This window comes from Vipera ursinii, assembly GCF_947247035.1.
Source record: "Vipera ursinii genome assembly, chromosome: 2".
Classification (NCBI taxonomy): domain Eukaryota; kingdom Metazoa; phylum Chordata; class Lepidosauria; order Squamata; family Viperidae; genus Vipera; species Vipera ursinii.
The window spans coordinates 11,349,259-11,369,927 of NC_139513.1; the positions used below are offsets into that span (position 1 = coordinate 11,349,259).

Consider the following 20,669-nt stretch of genomic DNA (forward strand, 5'->3'; position numbering starts at 1 on the left):
ACATCAGGGCTGCACTTAATGACCTTCGAAGCGTTCATCGATCATGTGTTCGCTCTTACAGTCAGTATGCTTTGTCCTGTGCCTGACCGGTTGTTTTTTCTCCGCCCCCCCCCCTCTCTTGCAAGTTGGAGAAATTGGAGAAGTTTACAAGAGAGCAAGCAGGGACACAGTGGGAATACACATTGAAAGCAATATATGGCCATAACAGCCAGTATATTCTCCATTATGTACCTGCTTACTCTCTTGTAATCCCATTCTCTTCAAACTACTGTAGGGAGAAAACAGGTCAGGCATAGGAGAGCTTGCCTACAGTAAACCTTTTTTTATGCCCCCTCACCGAATGGAGAGATTGGAGATGAAAGGATTACAAGAGAATAAGCAGGGCACACAATGGGGAATACTTTGGGCTGCTTACATAGCCAGTACCAAGATACTGATTTCAACGTGTATTCCCTATTGTGTGTTTGCGTACTCCCTTGCGATCCCTTTCTCTCCGATGAATGTAAATACACACATTAATTCCCCTTTTTGCTTATCATCCCAGTGCTGGGCTTAGCATTCGAAAGGGTGAGGGAAATAGAGGAAACAGAAGCCCAATGACAAGTCATGTGATTTCCCACTTTGCGACCACTTCACTTAACAGCTGTTGGTCCCAATTGTGGGAGCTAAACTTGGGACTACCTGTGCTCCAGACTATGGTAGCCATATCAAAAGAGTTGGCAAGTTTCTGAGTAAATGGGAATGACTGCAATGTGTAACTAATAACTGTAGGTAACCCTGGGGTTTTTTTTTTTGCACTGTAGCTCTTTCAGATCCAATGCTTGGTTTTTATGTCAGTTCTAGGCATCCATAGTGTATGCGTGGAGAGTAAAATGATGAAAACGTGTAGCATTGTGACATAAGCCCCATCCCTTTTGTATATGTGCCAGGACGTGCGCACATAGGAAAGGGGCAGAGGTTGCTGTGCAACGCTTTCATCATGTTGATCTGGGTTCGCATATAACACTTTTTAATACTTTTTTTAAAAAAAATTGAATTTCCGTGAGAATTTCAAATATTTACGTAGTGCTGGTACAATTTTAACACGCCCTTAATGTCGGATTACAAACCGTTTCCCAGACGCCATGCTAATACTGTTGCTTAACTTTGGCAATTTGAAGAGGTGAGTACTTCAGCACGGGGAATCTGTCCTATTATCTAGACATTTTTATTTCTTTAGCATTGACTGATTTGGCTGCTGTATGTAGGAACTGAGTGACTTTTTAAACCTGGCTGTTTCTGATTCCAGCCATCAAATATGTATAACAAACTTCACTTTGGAAAGAAATTGAATCTGCTGTTATGTTTACTCAATTATCATTAACGTAACCTGGTGCTTTCCTGCTTTCCTGCTGAGTTAGGTTGAAAATATTTCAGCCCCTTTGACCAATTTCTCGGAAATTACTTTCAATTTGGTTCTGTGTTGCAAGTAAGTGATGGGCACAATCTTTGTCAATGGAGAGGGAAGGTAGAAATTTGTTACTCGTCGCAGAAGCTGATTAGAATAAACCTAATGGGAACATTGGATCAGAGGCAACATCTGTCACAAGTCCAGTATGGGAATTATTGCAACAGAAATTTCTCTTAACATTCTTGCTTTCTTCGAGAGTCTGATTATTGTGATGGCATTTTTTTTCCTGGACAGAGAAATATTCACTGGTATGGGAAGTGGATTTATGCAAAAGGGTAAAAGATTTCCACTTAATATCCGACTGGATTTTCAGGGAATACTATTCCCAAGGTCAAAATCCCATTTTTTAAAATTAAGGGGGGGGGAATCCATACCTTGAAATCTGAGTCGTCTTTTCAAAGACCACATTAGATCTCGGAGGGGTGAGAGAGAATATAGAACAGAATAATAGCTTCATTGTCTCTTTGAATGTACACTAATTGGCATACATCAAAATGAAATTTTGATGCACACAGCTGTCAAAAGGGTCACCCCCTCCAATACAGACTACATAAACAGGACAAAAATAAATACAGAATTATGCATATACCCACATACATGACGACACAGGGAAACAAGACAGACTAGTTGGGATTATGTATAGATGGAAAAACGAATGTTGCGAGTTGACCAGACGGATGGCATAGGGAACTAAGCTATTACAGAATCAGGTAGTCCTGCTAGAAATACTTCAAAACCTCCTCCCAGAGGGGAGCAACGGAAACAGACCGTGAAGTGGGCGTGTGGGGTCTCTGACAATGCTTCGAGCTCTAAACACATAGCGCTTATAAGCAGCGTCCTGAATACCAGGGAGTGAGCTGGCTATGATCTTCTCGGCTGTCCTTACCACTCTCTGTATGGACTTTCTGTCTGAGGCACTGCTGCCACCAAACCAGACAACGATGCAGTTTGTTAAAATGGTCCCCATCGGGCCTCTGTAAAAAGTGGCCAGGACAGAAGGAGAAAAATGTGCTCTCCTCATCCGATGCAGGAAACGCAGACTCTGTTTTGCACGATTCACTAAGGATGAGGTGCGGAGAGACCAATTCAGATTGTTATTATCTGCACCTCCCAGATACTTCATCCTGTCGGCCACCTCTACAGCCACATCCTTGATACTGAGTGGAGTATGGCTATGCCGGCTCTTTCTGAAATCTAGAGTGATCTTCCAGACTCATGAGAAATCTTGTGAGATTTCGAGATCTCGGCTTTTTAAAATGATTTCATTTTTCTCAGTGCGCACACACGCACGCTAAAACCTCCCGTTTCCTGTAACTTTTACCCCGGGCGAAGGTGCGCCACAGGTAAAACTTTTTGAATCAAGGTAACTGTTCCGTGCGCCTTTGGTGTCTAGTCATGCCGGCCACGCAACCACGGAGATGTCCTCGGACAAGTGTTGGCTCTTCGGCTTTGAAACGGAGATGAGCACCGGCCCCTAGAGTCGGAAACGACTAGCACGCATGTGCGGGCGAACCTTTACCTTTTTACCTCAGATGGGCTTGGTTTCAGAACACAGCCCAACGTGGGACACGCAACACCCTGTGGAATTGAGATTTTGCAAAATGTATAAAACGTTCTAAAGCAGTTTATGACATAGCCAGGTTGGTCTAGTGCGGGGGTCTTCAAACGTGGCTCTTTTGTGACCTGTGGACTTCAACTCCCAGAATTCCTCAGCCAGCATGCCTGGTGGAAGAATTCTGGGAGTTGAAGTCCACAGGTCAACAAAAGGGCCAACTTTGAAGACCCCTGGTCTAGTGGTTAAGGCATCAGACCAGAAAGCGGGAAATCATGAGTTCAAGTCCCATCTTAGCCAGGAAGGCCTGCTGGGTGATTTTTGGGCCGATCTCTCTTAGCCCAGCCCACCTCACAGGGTGGTGGTTGTGGGGAGAATAGAAGGCAGGTGTATTGGATACGTTCCCCACCTTGAGTTATTTGTAAAAATAATACGGGCAGCATATCAATAACTATAAATAATACAAAATGTCATAAAACATTTCCTATGCTGATGTCTGAGTGGCATACAGTTCCAAATGGGTTATGTTCAAGATGGATACGGTAACAGAAGAGCAGAGTTGGAAGGGACCTCGGAGGTCTTCTAGTCCAACCCCCTGCTCAAGCAGGAGTCCCTGTACCATTCCAGATAAGCGGCTATCCAGTCTTTTCTTACAAGCCTCCAGTGACGAAGCACCCACAACTGTTGACAGGATCCGAGGTGTTGCTTAGTAAAAGGAAAGCAGAAGTTGCCTTTTAAGCTTTACGTTTTTATTCAGCTGAACAAAGACGGGCCCCTCTAAAAGAGAGAAGGCCCAAATGACAGGAAATCTTTATATTTATACTTGTTGGTTACATAAGCAATTCACCCAGACAGGTTGGCACACCATAGATAAAAGCAGAAATACTTAAAAATGTTCCTTTTTGGGTGTTTCCCTAAAGACACTGCAGGTTCTCGGGTGACTTGGGACGTTGGGTGATTTCCATGCTGACCTTCTATGACTCTGCATCCGTGACTCTGTAAGAACCCAGAGATAGCGGGGCAATCTCCACATGTTAGCGAACAACAACAACAACAATGCTTCCCCCTGATTCCTGGTCAACACGAGGATTGAAGGCAATCCTTTCCACTGGTTAATTGTCCTGTGAGGAAATTTCTCCTTATTTTTAAGTTGCTTCTCTCCTTGATTAGTTTTCATCCATTGCTTCTTGTCTTGCCTTCAGGCGCTTTGGAGAATAATAATAATAATAATAATAATAATAATAATAATAATAATAATAATAATAATAATAATAATAAAATAATAATAATAATCATCGGGGCTTTTTTCCTCATAGAACGCTCAGAACGGAGTTCCGGCACCTTTTTTGGATGGAACCTTGTAGGGTAGGCAAGGCGGGTTATATGACGTCTGAGTTCCGGCACCTTTTTCTTTTACAAAAAAAGCACATAATAATAATAATAATAATAATAATAATAATAATAATAATAATAATAATAATAATAATAATAATAATAATAATAATAAATAATATATTATAATAATAATAATAATAATAATAATAATAATAATAAAGAAGAAGAAGGAAGAAGAAGAAGAAGAAGAAGAAGAAGAAGAAGAAGAAGAAGAAGAAGAAGAAGTAGTAGTGGGAAGGGACCTTGGAGGTCATCTAGTCCAACCCCCTGCTTGACTCCCTCTTCTTTGTGGCAGCCCCTGAGATACTGGAACATTGCTATCATGTCACCCCTGTTCCTTCTCTTCACACAAATAGAAACCACCTGTGCAAACTTTTTCTTTCACCCCTCATGTCTGTAGGCTAGCTAGGCAGGCTGAGGAATTCTGGGAGTTGAAGTCCACAAGTCATAAAAGGGCCAAGTTTGAAGACCCCCTGGTATTATAGATATCCCCTTGTACTTTCTCTCCCCTCCTTACATTTTAGTTTATATAGATTATAAACTTAACATATTATAGATTATATATAGATTATATAGGGACGCGGTGGCTCAGTGGGTTAGGACGCTGAGCTTGTCGATCAGAAGGTTGGCAGTTTGGCGGGTCGAATCCCGAGTGCCACGTAACAGAGTGAGCGCCTGTTACTCGTCCCAGCTTCTGCCAACCTAGTAGTTCGAAAGCACGTAAAAATGCAAGTAGAAAAATAGGGACCACTCCGGTGGGAAGGTAACAGCGTTCCGTGCGCCTTTGGCGTCTAGTCAGGACCACGGAGGTCCTCAGACAAGCGCTCGCTCTTCGGCATTGAAACGGAGATGAGCACCGGCCCCTAGAATCGGAAACGACTAGCATGCATGTGCGGGGGAACCTTTACCTTTACCTATGTATGTAAGTAATAGCATGCGTATACAGTATGTATGTTATGTATGTGTATGAGTAGATATATACTTTTTTTTGAGAACAGGCAACAGAAATTCATTCTGATGCCTTTGGCATCCAGTCATGCCGGCCACATGACCACGGAGACGTCTTCGGACAAGCGCTGGCTCTTCAGCTTTGAAACCGGCCCCTAGAGTTGGAAACGACTAGCACGCATGTGCGGGGGGCACCTTTACCTTTAGGTTTCAAAGCCGAAGAGCCAGCGCTTGTCTGAGGACGTCTCCGTGGTCATGTGGCCGGCATGACTGGACGCCAAAGGCGCACAGAACGCTGTTCCCTTCCCACCATAGCGGTCCCTATTTTTCCACTTGCATTTTTACGTGCTTTCGAACTGCTAGGTTGGCAGAAGACCTTTACCTTCACCTATAGATTATATAATTTATATAATCATAAATCTATGTTTGCTTCATTGAGTCAAGACGGTTGAGGCATCATTCTTTTCTTACGTTGCCTTCGTCTTTTTTTTTTTAAACTACTGGTTTAAAAAAACAACAAAAAGAGCTCTGGAGACCATCTTTTAGTTTAGGCCACAGGGGTCTTCAAACTCGGTCCTTTGATGACTTATGGACTTCAACTCCCAGAATTCCTCAGCCAGCGTACCTGGCTGAGGAATTCTGGGAGTTGAAGTCCATGAGTCATCAAAGGGCCGAGTTTGAAGACCCCTGGTTTAGGGGGGTCTTTCTTGTGAAAGACTACGTTTCCCAGGAGCCTTTGCGGAGGCGCACACGCGCACACACACACACACACACACACACACACACACGCCATGCATGTTGGCTGACGAATTGAAGTTGAAGTCCACAAGTCATAAAAGGGCCAAGTTTGAAGACCCCTGCTATAGATTATATAATTTATATAATCATAAATCTATGTTTGCTTCATTGAGTCAAGACGGTTGAGGCATCATTCTTTTCTTACGTTGCCTTCGTATTATTATTTTTTAAAAAACTATCGGTTAAAAAACAAACACAAAAAGAGCTTCCGAGACCATCTTTTAGTTTAGGGCAGGGGTCTTCAAACTCAGCCCTTTGATGACTCATGGACTTCAACTCCCAGAATTCCTCAGCCAGTGTACCTGGCTGAGGAATTCTGGGAGTTGAAGTCCATGAGTCATAAAAGGGCCGAGTTTGAAGTCCCCTGGTTTACGGGGGTCTTTCTTGTGAAAGACTACATTTCCCAGGAGCCTTTGCGGAGGCGCATACGCACGCGCGCGCACACACACACACACACACACACACACACACACACACACACACACACGCGCCATGCATGTTGGCTGACGAATTGAAGTTGAAGTCCACAAGTCATAAAAGGGCCAAGTTTGAAGACCCCTGCTATAGATTATATAATTTATATAATCATAAATCTATGTTTGCTTCATTGAGTCAAGACGGTTGAGGCATCATTCTTTTCTTACGTTGCCTTCGTATTCTTTTTTTAAAACTATCGGTTAAAAAAAAACAAAAAGAGCTTCGGAGACCATCTTTTAGTTTAGGGGGGGTCTTTCTTGTGAAAGACTACGTTTCCCAGGAGCCTTTGCGGGGACACACACACACACACACACACACACACACACACACACACACAGAGAGAGAGAGAGAGAGAGAGAGAAACAAACACACAAACACAAACAGGCGCCTTCCCCCGGAGGCATTTTCCTTGTTTTATTTTTAATTTTTTCCCTTTTCCCTTTTTTGCAAAGAGCCAGCTGAGCAAAAACGAAGGGAGGAGGAGGGCCCCCCTCCCCGCAAAACCACAAAATAAAACCCACCTTTTCGACACTGGGACCCCGTTCTGGGGATGGGGAGGGGAAACTTTGCAAACATAACAAACCCCCCACCACCACACACACACAAACCCACACACACACATACACACACACAAAGGAGCTCTGCAAAGTGGAGAGAAGCCATTGCAAACGCCTAGTTGACTCTTCCCAGCCTCGCCCTTTCCTGCCCGGCTTCCCCTCCCACGGAAGCGGCTGTATATTATTATTTCACGCTTCTTTGCCTTTGGCGGCGAGCTCCACTTCCTGGTGGGGGAGGCGTCCTCGTTTTATTTTATTTTTATTTTATTTTATTTTCTTTTTCCACCCTCCCCCCGGGGAGGTTTCTACCGCAGGGATCCGGGTGAGTGGCGGCCGATCGGAGGAGGGTTTGGAAAAGGCGTTTGAAAGGGTTCGACGGGCGTAACGTGAGAAGCCCCCATTGATTTCAATGGGATCGACTGCCCTCAACCCCCCCACCACCACCCCGGGAAAGTCCTGAAGCAATGCCGGGACGGATTGCATGCACTTCCTAAGACCTAAAGCAGCCCAGAGGCGGAGGAGGTTTGCGTCGCGGAGTTGCCACCCTCTCTAACATTTCACGTCTTAATTTGGGGGGTGGGTGGGCAGGGTCTGGTTTCTCTCTCCCCCCCCCCCAGTTTTCAGCCATGGAAGCTACTGGGGACCCTTGGGGCCGACCCCTCCCTCTCAGCCCCAGAGTGTGGACCCAGATTGTTGGGGAAGGAGTGTGTGGGGGGGTACCCAATTCTAGCCCCCTCCCCTCTTAGCCATGGTAGTTTCTTGGGGTCCTCTGGGCCAGTCCTTCTCTTTGGGGGGGTGGGGGTGGGGGTGGGTAGAGGCTGGGGTGCTTTCTCTGCCCCCTTGAGCTTCTGAAGAAAAAGAACGAAAACTCCTACCTTTGAGGGTCAAGCCAGTATTTTGAACCATGATCCCATATCCATAACCATGATCCCATATCCATAACCATAATCCCATATCCATAACCATAATCCCATATCCATAACCATAATCCCATATCCATAACCATAATCCCATATCCATATCCATAATCCCATATCCATAACCATAATCCCATATCCATAACCATGATCCCATATCCATAACCATGATCCCATATCCATAACCATAATCCCATATCCATAACCATAATCCCATATCCATAACCATAATCCCATATCCATAACCATAATCCCATATCCATAACCATAATCCCATATCCATATCCATAATCCCATATCCATAATCCCATATCCATAACCATAATCCCATATCCATAATCCCATATCCATAACCATAATCCCATATCCATAACCATAATCCCATATCCAAAGGGGTTGGCCTGAGATGCCAAGCCCCCCCCACCCCCCGCGAAAGGCTTGCCAAGCAAAGTTTAAGGTGTTGTGCGAAGGCGGGTAAGTCCTCGAATTACCACCGCAGTGGAGCCCAACATTTCTTTTTTTTTCTTTTTTTCATTTATTTTTCTTTTTTCTTTTCTTTTCTTTTCTTTATTTTAATTCCATTTATATCCCGCCCTTTCTCCGAAGACTCAGGGCGGCTTACAAGCTTAGCAGTAGCCTTCATTCTATGTATATGCCTGCTTATTAGGGCTTTCACACACACACCCCAAGCGGCATTATTACAAAGTCAGCTTAATTGCCCCCAACAATCTGGGTCTTCATTTTACCTACCTGGGAAGGATGGAAGGCTGAATCAACCTTGAGCCTGGTGGAACTCGAACCTGCACTAGTTGCAGGCAGCTGGTGTTACTTAAGGAGGCATTAGCCCACTGCTCCACCAAGGCTCTAAGTTTTGATTTGATTTTTTTTTAAAAAAAAAATACAATTCCACGGTGGTGCTTGTTCCAGAAAACGTGTGTCGTCTTGAGTTCATTGTTCGCTGATGCAAAGGAAATTCCAAATCCCTTGTTCGTTTCTCCAACCGTGGGTAAAATAAGTCCCACATTTGGAAAAATTCTGTTTCTTCTTTTTCAATCTCAAAACCGCGTCTGTCCATTTCCCCAGGGTCTTAGTATTTTTTTTAAAAAATTGTTTCCTCCTTCGTTTTCCCCCAATATTGGGCAAATATGTCTTGCTGCTGTTGTCACATTTCTGTTGCTCATTTCTTAAGGGAGGTTTGGCCTTGTTTTATGACCTTTCTTGCCTCAGTTGTTAAGTGAATCATTGCAGATGTTAAGTAAGTAAGATTTTAAGTGGATCTGGCTTCCTTCACTGACTTTGGTTGTCAAAAGGTTGCAAAACGTAATTGCAGGACCCCAGGATATTGCAAACCTGGACTGAGGGGTTTAATGTTTTTAAATTGTGATTTAATTTTTGCGGCTAGACTTAATTTAATTTATTTTTAATTTTATATTGGATTGTTTTTAAATTTTGCCTTGTAAACCACCCTGAGTCCTTTGGGAACAGGGCGGTATATAAACCAAATAAATAAATAAGTAAGTAAGTAAGTAAGTAAGTAAGTAAGTAAATAAATAAATAAATAAATAAATAAGAGTCATGGTCATGTGATCATGGGGATGTTGAAGTCCACAAGTCATAAAAGGGCCAAGTTTGAAGAGCTTGGAGCATGTGGGTTGTTAAGTGAGGACCTCACATGATTGTGACTTTCTGCCGGCTTGCCTGTTCTTTGCTTGAGGGAATCCACCCAGGAAACATCCGAAATTGTGATTATGTGACCATGGGATACTGCAAAACGTGAAACTCCAAGGATGGTCATAAGTACCGCTGGTTCGGTTCCCAGCGTGACTTCAAATGCTTGCCGAATGAATGGCCATAAGTCAAAACAATTGCCTATATAGGTTGGACTCAACTTACAACCATTCATTTAGTGACCATTCAAAGTTACAAGGGCACTACAGTGACTGATGACCAGTTTTCACGCTTATGACCGTTGCAACAGTCCCACGATCATAGCGATCAAACTTCGGCTCCTTGGCAACTGGCATGTATTTATGACGTTTGCACTGTCCTGGGATCGTGTGAGCACCCTTTGTAACCTTCCCAGCCGTCTTTCAACAGCCAAGTCAACGAGATTCGCTTAACAACCGCATGATTCGCTTAAACAACTGCAGTAAATTCACTTAACCCCTGTGGCAAAAGATCGCAAACTGGGGCAAAACTCGCTTATAGCAACAGAAATTGGGGGCTCGGTTGCTGTTGTAAGTTGAGGACTAGCAGCATGCGTCGACAGGCTTCAGGACCCCTTTTATGTCCCCCCATGCCCCCAAATCCGTGCTTTGCTGTCTTGATTGGCAAGATGGCAGCTGCTTTTCCCTTGTTGATTTACAACAGGGGTCTTCAAACTTGGCAACTTTTAAGACTTGTGGACTTCGCCTTCGGTCCTTCCGCCGTGACCTGCAGACTTGGTTGTTTCAACAAGCGGATCTGGACTGACTATGTATTTTAATTAGATTTTACTGGATTTTAAATTGTCATGTTAATTCTTTTTAACCTTTTCATTCCATGTTTTTTCTTTTTTTAATTTTTATTGTTGTGAGCCACCCTGAGTCCTTTGGGAGAAGGGCGGCATATAAATTTAAATAAATAAATAAATAAATTCCCATAATTCCTCAGCCAGCCTGGCTGGCTGAGGAATTCTGGGAGTTGAAGTCCACAAGTCATAAAAGGGCCAAGTTTGAAGACCCCTGATATGGACTGTAAGAGGAGTGGACTTCAACTCCCAGGGATCTCGGAGTCTTAGTAGACAATCACTTCAATATGAGCCAGCAGTGTGCTGCAGCTGCCAAAAAAGCCAACACAGTGCTAGGCTGCATTAACAGAGGGATAGAATCAAGATTGCGTGAAGTACTAATACCACTTTATAATTCCTTGGTAAGGCCACACCTGGAATACTGCATCCAGTTTTGGTCACCACGATGTAAAAAAGATGTCGAGACTCTAGAAAGGGTACAGAGAAGAGCAACAAAGATGATTAGGGGGCTGGAGGCTAAAACATATCGGGAACGGTTGCTGGAATTGGGTATGTGTAGTTTAATGAAGAGAAGGGTGAGGGGTGACATGATAGCAGTGTTCCAGTATCTCAGGGGCTGCCCCAAAGAAGAGGGAGTCAAGCCATTCTCCAAAGCACCTGAAAGCAGGACAAGAAGCAACGGATGGAAACTAGTCAAGGAGAGAAGCAACCTAGAACTAAGGAGAAACTTCCTGACAGTTAGAACAATTAACCAGTGGAACCGCCTGCCTCCAGAGGTGGTGAATGCTCCAACACTGGAGGTTTTTAAGAAGAGACTGGACAGCCATTTGTCTGAAATGGTATAGGGTTTCCTGCCTGAGCAGGGGGTTGGACTAGATGACCTCCAAGGTCCCTTCCAACTTTTTATTATTATTATTATTATAATTATTATAATTATTATAATTATTATAATTATTATAATTATTATAATTATTATTATTATTATTATTATTATTATTATTATTATTATTATTATTATTTCCTCAGCCAGCATGTATGAGAATTCTGGGAGTTGAAGTCCACAAGTCATAAAAGGGCCAAGTTTGAAGACCCCTGATTTACAAGGTTGATGAGATTTGAGGGAGGGAGGAGGTTACCTCGTGCTGAGGCCCAACTTCTTTTGTCCCGCTCAGGTGACTTTCTCCTCCCCCCTTTGTTTCCTTAAAGACTTGGTTCCTTCTTACCTCCCTCCCCGAAAGGGATCTTTTAGAGCAGGGCTTTTCAACCAGTGGTACGGGTACCACCTGTGGTACATTGGCCCCTGCCAGGTGGTACGCGACCATCCTAGAAAAGTGGTAGCGGGGGAGGGGAATGAGCTGAACCAGTGGCAGCACCGCACAAGCCTGAGCGAGAGATGGCTGGAGCTGCAGGGCTGTCAGGGCTCAGCGGAAGCACCAGGATCAGTGCCAGGCTCCAGCTGGAGCTTGGCGCTGATCCCGGTGCTTCTGCTGAGCCCAGAAGAAGCGCCGATCAGCTGGAATGTTGCAGCATCTCCAGGGTCTTGTGAATTACATTCAGCTGCTTGGCAACCGATTCATATTTATGACGGTCACAGTGTCCCAGGGTCATGTGAAGTGACCAAAACCTGCTGCAACCACCCAGCAGATGGGGGAGGGGAATAAAAACCAAACACCCCCCCCACCCCCGCTGCCAATCCTCAACAGAAATGCTCACAGCAATGAAAACCTCGGACAGGAGGAAGAGCGCCGCCGGGCGGGCAGGCAGGCGTCTTGCTCGGCTGTGGCTTGAGGGGGGGCACTTTTTTCAGTGCCTTTGTAACTTCGAACAGTCGCTAAGCGAACTGTTGTAACTCGAGGACTACCTGTACTTCATCACTTTTTTCCTCTTTTTTTTTTTGGTCATCAAGTTTTTGACACCTTGCTAGGCGACGGGTGGTACTCGGATGTTGCCGTATATCCTAAAAGTGGTACAGTGGGTGAAAAGGTTGAAAAGCCCTGTTTTAGAGGAGATCGCTGGCTTTTCTTCCCTGTCTTGGGTTACATCCCTGCTTCATCTTTTAGGTATGGCAGCTTCAAGACTAGACTCACTCTGGACACCTGTTTCTCTCCTTTGGGGAGGATGGAAGGGTGACTTCAGAATACGGGGGGCTGTTAGAAGTGTCTGTCTGTCTGTCTGTTGGGAAACTGAGGCGCCATCTCTTGTCCCCCGCAGAACGCCAGAGAGGCATTTGGCCGTCCGCTGTGCAGGTTTCCCAGCAGGGATTGTCTCTGTGTCTCGTCTCAGTGGAGAGAGTCCTGCTATACGTTGCCACAAAGCTGATGGCCGACGGAGAAGTGCCCCGGACGGGATTCAGCCTGCAATTGCAAACCGCTTTGGAGAAGTGGATGCAGCCAGGGTTCAAAAGGCAGGATCTGGGCCGAGTGGCTTCCAAGTCAGGCGAGGAGTTAGGAGGAGACAGGAAGGGCTGCAGAGGGCTTGAAGGAACGGAGCAACTGGTAAAACAGGAGCCAGACCTCCTCTCTCAGCAGTGGGAAGCCCAGTGGCAGGAATTCTTGAAGATGTCTGAATCCCAGCAGCCCTGGGGGGTTGTGTCCCTGGCCCAGGTGGAGCCCTCCCCCTGGGATGATGCCAAGGCCTTCCTGGCCTCTTTCGAGCAGGTGGCCGAGGCCTGCCGTTGGCCCAAGGAGGAGTGGGCATCCCGGCTGCTGCCCGCCCTCCGAGGGGAAGCCGAGCAAGCATACTGCAATCTGGAAAGCTCAGAGAGAGAGGATTACGGGAAAGTGAAGGCGGCCATCTTGCACAGGGATGCCCTCTGCCGCGAGAAGCTGCGCCAGCACTTCCGCCGCTTCTGCTACCAGGAGACCGAGGGCCCACGGGGGGCGTATAGCCGGCTGCAGGCACTTTGCCATCAGTGGCTGAAAGTGGAGCACCATTCCAAGGAGCAGATCCTGGAGTTGCTGATCCTGGAGCAATTTTTGGCCATCCTGCCTCCCGAGATCCAGAGCTGGGTCCGTGGAAATAGCCCGGAGACCTGCATTCAGGCGGTGTCCCTGGCTGAGGATTTTCTGCAAATGCAAGAGGAAGTTCCGCATCAAGAGCAGCAGGTAAGGCGAGATACAGTTGGGGAGACACACACACACACACACACAGACACACAGACACAGCTTTGGCGCCCTTCCTTTGCAGATCGAACAAGGTTTGTGAAGCATGAGGTGTGAGTCAAACTTTGGGACTGATAGCTGCGCCATCAAAAGGATTCAGAATCGGACAGAATGCTGAATCCAGAATTTGCAATTACCTAACATGATTTCATGTTGAGGGATGCGGTGTCTCAGTGGGTTAGGACGCTGAGTTTGTCGATCAGAAGGTCGGCAGTTTGGCGGGTCGAATCCCGAGTGCCACGTAGCAGAGTGAGCGCCTGTTACTCGTCCCAGCTTCTGCCAACCTAGCAGTTCAAAAGCACGTAAAAAATGCAAGTAGAAAAATAGGGACCACTCCGGTGGGAAGGTAACGGCGTTCCGTGCGCCTTTGGCGTCTAGTCATGCCGGCCACATGACCACGGAGACGTCCTCGGACAAGCGCTGGCTCTTTGGCTTTGAAACGGAGATGAGCACCGGCCCCTAGAGTCGGAAACGACTATCCCGCATGTGCGGGGGAACCTTTACCTTTTTAACATGATTTCAGGGTATGTCAGTCCTTCGAGTTAGTCTACGCAACAAACCGTGTTGATTAACACCACTTTTTTTTTTGCATGGTTCCAGTAAACTGAATCTTGCTAGTCTCAAAGTATATTTTCCCCCCTCGTGCCTTTACTTTCTAGGGCAGGGGTGTCAATTTCATTGAGGGCCGCATCAGCAATTGCGGTTGCCCTCAAGGGGCTGGGTGGGTAATGGCCAGGGTGGGAGTGGCCTACTGGGTGGGCGTGGCTAGAGTGTGTATGGCCTACTGGGTGGGCGTGGCCAGCTCTACATCGTTCGCATCAAGGGTGCCTATGGGGGCCTGGGCAGGAGTGGGACAGATCTGAGGGTCTCTGGCAGGAGGAGGGTCTCTGGGCCAGGGCCAAGGCAGTGGGGGCCGTTCCCTCACTGTTTCCAGGATGGCTTCACATGAAACCACTTCGTGGGCCGGATCGGGCCCCCGGGCCTTGTGTTTGACATGTCTGTTCTAGGGGTTGGGAAGAGGGTCCCTTTTTGGTGGGCTGAGAAGTGTCTCTATTAGTCTTATTATACAGGTGGTCCTCGCCTTATGGTCACAACTGAGACAAAAAAAAATTCCGTTGCTAAGCGAGACAGCTGTAAAGTGGGGTTTGCCCCGTTTTGCAAACCATTTCTTGTTACAATGGTTAAGTTAGTAACCTGGTCGTTAAATCTGGCTCCCACCCCCACCCCCGGTGGACTTTGCTGATTAGAAGGTCGCAAAAGGTAACCGTCCTAAACGTGAAGCAGTTCCCAAGCATCTGAATGTCGATCACATGGCCATGAGGATGCTGCAGTTGTTGTAAGTGTAAAAAAATGTCACGTTAACTTTGGTTCCTAAAAGAAGAGCAACGTAAGTCAAGGACTACCTGCACTGTTACCCTGGATGTGGCTTTTCCTCCTCCTGTCTCTCAAGGAGGAATTCCCACAGATCATTGCAGCTCCTCAGGGATACATCGTGGACTCAATATGGAAAATACTGTCAACTTGTCCAGCTGGCATTTCCAGGAAAAAAAAACTCCTGGGACATGATTTTACCAAAAGTATTCATACTTTACTGAAAATCTACATTGGCACAGAAGAAGCCAAACCAGCTCTGGTTTTCCCGTGCAAACCCTGACATAGTTATTTTCCCATTTCCCTCTGATCCACCCACAGTCCAATATGTTCACCAATCGCTTCCGTTCATTTTGTTAGGACACGGGTCGGCAACCCACGGCTCTGGAGCCGCATGTGGCTTTTTCATCCTTCTCCTGCAGCTCCCAGTCATCCTCCGCCATTTGCAGAGACAGAGACAGAGACAAAGGAAGGCACTTGCGCTTCCCTTCTCTCTCTTTCTCTCTGTGTATGTGTGTGTGTTTCCCAGAGAAAAGAAAACACTGGGAGAATAGAGGCTCCCTCTCTCTCTCCCTCTCTCTCTCCTCTCTCTCTTTCTTCCTCTCTCTCTTCCTCTCTTCCTCTCTTCCTCTCCTCCACTCTCTCTCTCTTCTCTCTCTCTTCCTCTCTCTTCTTCTCTCTCTCTTTTCTCTCTCTTCTCTCTTCCTCTCTTCCTCTCTCTCTCTCCTCCACTCTCTCTTCTCTCTCTCTTCCTCCCTCTTTCCCTCTCTCTCTTCTCTCTCTCTTTCTTCCTCTCTCTCTTCCTCTCTCTCTCTCCTCCACTCTCTCTCTCTTCTCTCTCTCTTCCTCTCTCTTCCTCTCTCTTCTCTCTCTCTCTTCCTTCCTCTCTCTCTCTTCCTCTCTCTCTCTCCCTCTCTCTCTCTCTTTCTTCCTCTCTCTCTCTCTCTCTCCTCCACTCTCTCTCTTCCTCTCTCTTCTCTCTCTCCTCTCTCTCTTCTACTCTCTCTTCCACTCTCTCCCTCTTCTTCTCTCTCTCTTCCTCACTTCCTCTCTCTCTCTTCTTCTCTCTCTCTCCTCTCTCTTCTACTCTCTCTCTTCCACTCTCTCTTCTTCTCTCTCTCTTCCTTTTTCTCCCTCTCTCTTATCCACTCTCTCTCTCCTTCTCTCTCTCTCCTCTCTCTCCTACTCTCTCTCTCCCCCTCTCTCTCTCTCTTCCACTCTCTCAGCTTACCAGGTGAGCAGAAGATCGGAGAGAGGGAGAGAGTGGGGGGAGAGAGAGAGAGAGAGAGAGAGAGAGAGAGAGAGAGAGAGAGAGAGAGAGAGAGAACTCATACACAGCAGCCTCTATTCTCCCAGTGTTTTCTTTTGGTTGGTTCACATGGTGTGGTAGGATGGAGGGTTTGTTGTCACTGTGTGTTGGGGGGGAGGGAGCACGGGGGGGGGAGGCTCAGCTAATCTCAATGTACACATCTTGTACTTTGACAATAAAGGTTTGTTTGTTTATTTTATTTTATTTTATTTTATTATTTTATTTTTTATTTTATTTTATTTTATTTTATTTTATTATTTTATTTTATTTTATTTTATTATTTTATTATTTTATTTTATTTTATTTTATTTTATTTTATTTTATTATTATTTTTATTTTATTTTATTTTATTTTATTTTATTTATTTTATTTTATTATTTTATTTTATTATTTTATTTTATTATTTTATTATTTTATTTTATTTTATTTTATTTTATTATTTTATTTATTTTATTTTATTTTATTTTATTTTATTTTATTGTCTGGGAAACGGGTCCAAGTGGCTCTTTGAGGGTTTAAGGTTGCCGACCCCTGTCTTAGGAGAAAACAGCTAGCCACACTTGGTCCTTGCAAACTTCCTAAGACGCCTCGGTTGCCTAGATACCATCCCTCCCACCTTTGCATTCCATTCCACAATCTCTTCCCTTTTTTTTTTTGGTCCAGCTGTGAGCCAGGGAGAAAATGTAGGCGAAAGGGTGAATCAGTCTTGACAATACCCACCTAGCTACCACCTTCTTCCTCCTCCTCCGAATTCAATGAATGAGGGAGGAATGTATCTGAGTTGCTTCTGAATGTGTTAGCTTGTTCCGGACTTAAAAAAAAAATAGTTCAGCCCCTTTCGCCTAGGGAACAATTCCTGCGTATCTTCCCGACTCCTTCCCGACTCTCTACAAGGAGACGGAGACCAGCCCTATCTAGTTAATTCCTGTGGCTGGGGCAAAAAGAACTAGGCCTCTCCCATTCCTGGTCCTGACCCTTTTCCATCTAGCCCAGGGGTAGGCAACCTCGGCTCTTTTATGACTCATGGACTTCAACTCCCAGAATTCCTGAGCCAGCATGGCTGGCTCAGGAATTCTGGGAGTTGAAGTCCACGAGTCATAAAAGAGCCGAGGTTGCCTACCCCTGATCTAGCCCATCCTGACTGGACATTGCCATGCAACACCCCTCTTCTCCGTCGCTCTTCCCTCCTGTTGAAACAGATGTTTTTCTCCTGTTTCCAGATGCTCAAGGAAGTGAGGGACGCTGCAGAGGACTGTGGGAAGGGACAGCTGTTCAGGGAGGCTAATCACGAGGGGAACACTGGACAGGCCGGTGAGTGACGCAAATGGATGAGTTGAAGCCAGTGGCTGAATACTCGGATGCAGTGCAATTCCTTTGGGTGGGTTTTTTTAAAATTTTTTAACTCCGTCCCCTTTCCTTCTTCAGCTCTCTTCCCTTGACCATCCCTGCCAAACAGCTCCAAAACCTTTTCCTTAAAGCAGGGGTAGGCTGACTCAGGAATTCTGGGAGTTGAAGTCCATGAGTCATAAAAGAGCCGAGGTTGCCTACCCCTGCCTTAAAGGTTTTTATTTTGGATTTATTTTGGCTTTTGTTTTTCATTTCCCGGTAGGTGAAGGGAGTCGATGCGTCGACAAAGTGGAGAAATACGCCTTGGAGAATTCTGAGCCCCAAGCGTCACACGAGATGCTCGGCGGGAGAGCGGAGGAGCAGGGGGCTCCGTTCGGCGAGCAGGAAAACCTTCCCCAAAGCCAAGACAGACTAATTTGGCCGCAGAAATTTCTTCCCAAGGAGATGGGCGATAGTGCGGTTCCTTGCCGAGGAAGTTACCGGGAGCTCGGCCAGTCCAAAATGCCCATCGTGAAGAAGTACAGCGCCTCCAGCATTATCGCAAGGAGTATCTACCATAAATCAAACTTCACCAAGCAAAAGAAAATCCACCCGGGAGAAAAAACATACAGCTGTTTGAATTGCGGGCGGAGATTCAGTCGTAGGTCGAATCTTAAACGTCACGAGGGCATCCACACGGGGGAGCGACCCCATGAGTGCTTGGAATGTGGGAAGAAGTTCACTCGGAAGTCTTACCTCCTTAAACACAGCGCCGTTCACATGTACGGAGGATCAACATAGCAGTTGGTGAGGAAAAAAAGACGGGCGCGTAGAAAATCGGTACTGTGGGAAAACCGAGTCGAAAAGGGGGATTCGACTATCCTTCCCATCTTTATGGTTCTCAGGGAGCGCGTTGGGAATCCCAGGAAATGCTCAGACCTTAGGGAAAGGTTATTCTAGGATGCACCACAGAGAGGAGTCCTCCAGCGTTTCATAAATTTGGGGGGGGGGAGGAGCTCATAATGCACAAGAGAGGGGGGAGGGAGAGATCACACGAATCTTGGATTAGATGTCAGTCTGTTTTCACCTCACTCCCTTTTGAGTTGCAGGATGCCGTAACACAGTTCTGGGACAATTGGCCGATAGCTTTGTCACTTGGGATATTTCATCTGTGAAAATGGGAGGGAAGATGTCTTATATGCCAAAGCTTAAATCTCAAACGTCTGTTTGGAAGGCTGAAATGTTTCTATATAACAGCGTAGACAATCTTAAATATAACTTAAGAGACGGTATATTCCAGTTAGCATATCATTCCACAAAGAACAGCTGCCAGAAGAGAAGAGGGAAGCTGTTCCATGGAGAATAGAAACATTCCAGCATCCATCTGAGTCAGGGGGTCTTCCAACTTGGCCCTTTTATGACTTGTGGACTTCAACTCCCAGAATTCCTCAGCCATAAAAGGACCCCCGATCTGAGCGAACCAAATTCACTCATGTTAATCTGAGCAGACTACTAAGATGATACAGGGAATGAGACTTCCTCCCCCCACCACCACCCCACTCCATAGCCATTTCACCTTTACAGTTTTTCCTTGGTTATTTGGTCTATTTCAGTGTTTCTGAACCTCGGCGTCTTTAAGAGGTGTGGCCTTCAACTCCCAGAATTCCCATGGTCGGCTGGGGAATGCTGGGAGTCGAAGGCCACACCTCTTAAAGTTGCCGAGGCTCAGAAACGCTGGTTTATTTTGTTCAAGGGATACGATCACCTCCCTTTCCCAAGGTGACTGAGTGGCTCATAGTGTTAAAACACACAGACACACACACACACACACACACACACACACACAAAAATCTAGGAAAAGAAAACACGACAGAACGAGAAAGAAATCGAAACTTCTGTGGCACCAGGGACAAACTTCACCAGAAGCGTTATCGGTGCATCCCGATAGCTCAAGGGCCCGTTCTGCTCAGTACGTGAGGGAAGAACCAGGTTTTCAGTGACTATCTGAAAGCTGGCAGAGCTGGGATCACGTGGTTCTCAAAATGGAAGATGTTGAGCTGGGAAAATGTTCCTCCGTAGAAGAGCCCCTTTGAAGAAGGAAAGCTAGCTAGAACTTTGAGGAACGTTGGTTCTTCATCCTGTAGCGTTTGGGGGGGGGCTCCTTAGTTTGAGGCGCTGCAGAACCGCTCAGCTGGGTCTCCACAGACCGGATCGTAATCTGTCCAACTCTCAATCCATCAACCCCTCTAACTTTCTACTATTCCTGTCAGCGATTGAGAGCAGTGTTAACTCACCCTTGCCTCTTTTAACATGGGTGGACTTCAGCTCCCAGAATTCCATTGCCGGCATGGTTGACTGGAGAATCCTGGGAACGGAAGTCCACCCATCTTAAAGTTGCTAAGCTTGAGGAACACTGGCCTTTGCCTTTCTCCATCGTTCTGTTCAGAGCCTGCTAGATGTAATCCACGTTTCTCTCTTTCCCCACCCACCCCCCGCCCCCATGCATATATATTAAAATAAAAGCTTGCAGTCTGATTCTAGTCTGTTCTGAGTAATTGTCACCCCTCTTTAGAGAAATTATTCCCCTTTTATTTGCTGGAAATAAATCTGGACAAGCAGTACACCTTCTGGAAAAAAAAATTCTTTTATTCCCGGTGGGAGTTCACGCAAGGGTGTTGAAAGAGGCTGCACAATTTACCAGGGTGAAATCGAAAAGCAGGAAATTCTTGAATTTGCGTTCTGCTCCCAAGGCTACTGCAGGCCCCTTTGAAGTCTCGAAAAGACAATGTGAATGTAAAGATGCCTTTAGTGGGGTTGGGATGAATAAAGTTCTCTATATGTTAAATAATCATGCCATTATTATTTTTTCTTACGCTTGTTAATCACTTGCTGTCAAGAT

The 20,669-nt window shown here is 45.9% G+C and overlaps 1 protein-coding gene across 2 annotated transcripts in view; it reads left to right on the forward strand.

The window, feature by feature from the left end:
* The first annotated feature begins 7,247 nt into the window (after positions 1-7,247).
* Positions 7,248-20,669, forward strand: part of LOC310636525 (zinc finger protein 397-like) — a 39,654-nt gene continuing 26,232 nt past the window's right edge. The window contains exons 1-4 of one of the 2 annotated variants that reach the window (XM_083356451.1): positions 7,248-7,499; positions 12,815-13,707; positions 17,665-17,755; positions 18,054-18,577. In XM_083356451.1, the coding sequence (XP_083212577.1) occupies positions 12,922-13,707; positions 17,665-17,755; positions 18,054-18,571 (1,395 nt within the window). In that variant the 5' untranslated portion in view covers positions 7,248-7,499; positions 12,815-12,921 and the 3' untranslated portion in view covers positions 18,572-18,577. Of the gene's footprint in view, positions 7,500-12,814; positions 13,708-17,664; positions 17,756-18,053; positions 19,395-20,669 lie in introns of those variants that run through there. The other variant, XM_083356450.1, reaches the window with a different exon arrangement.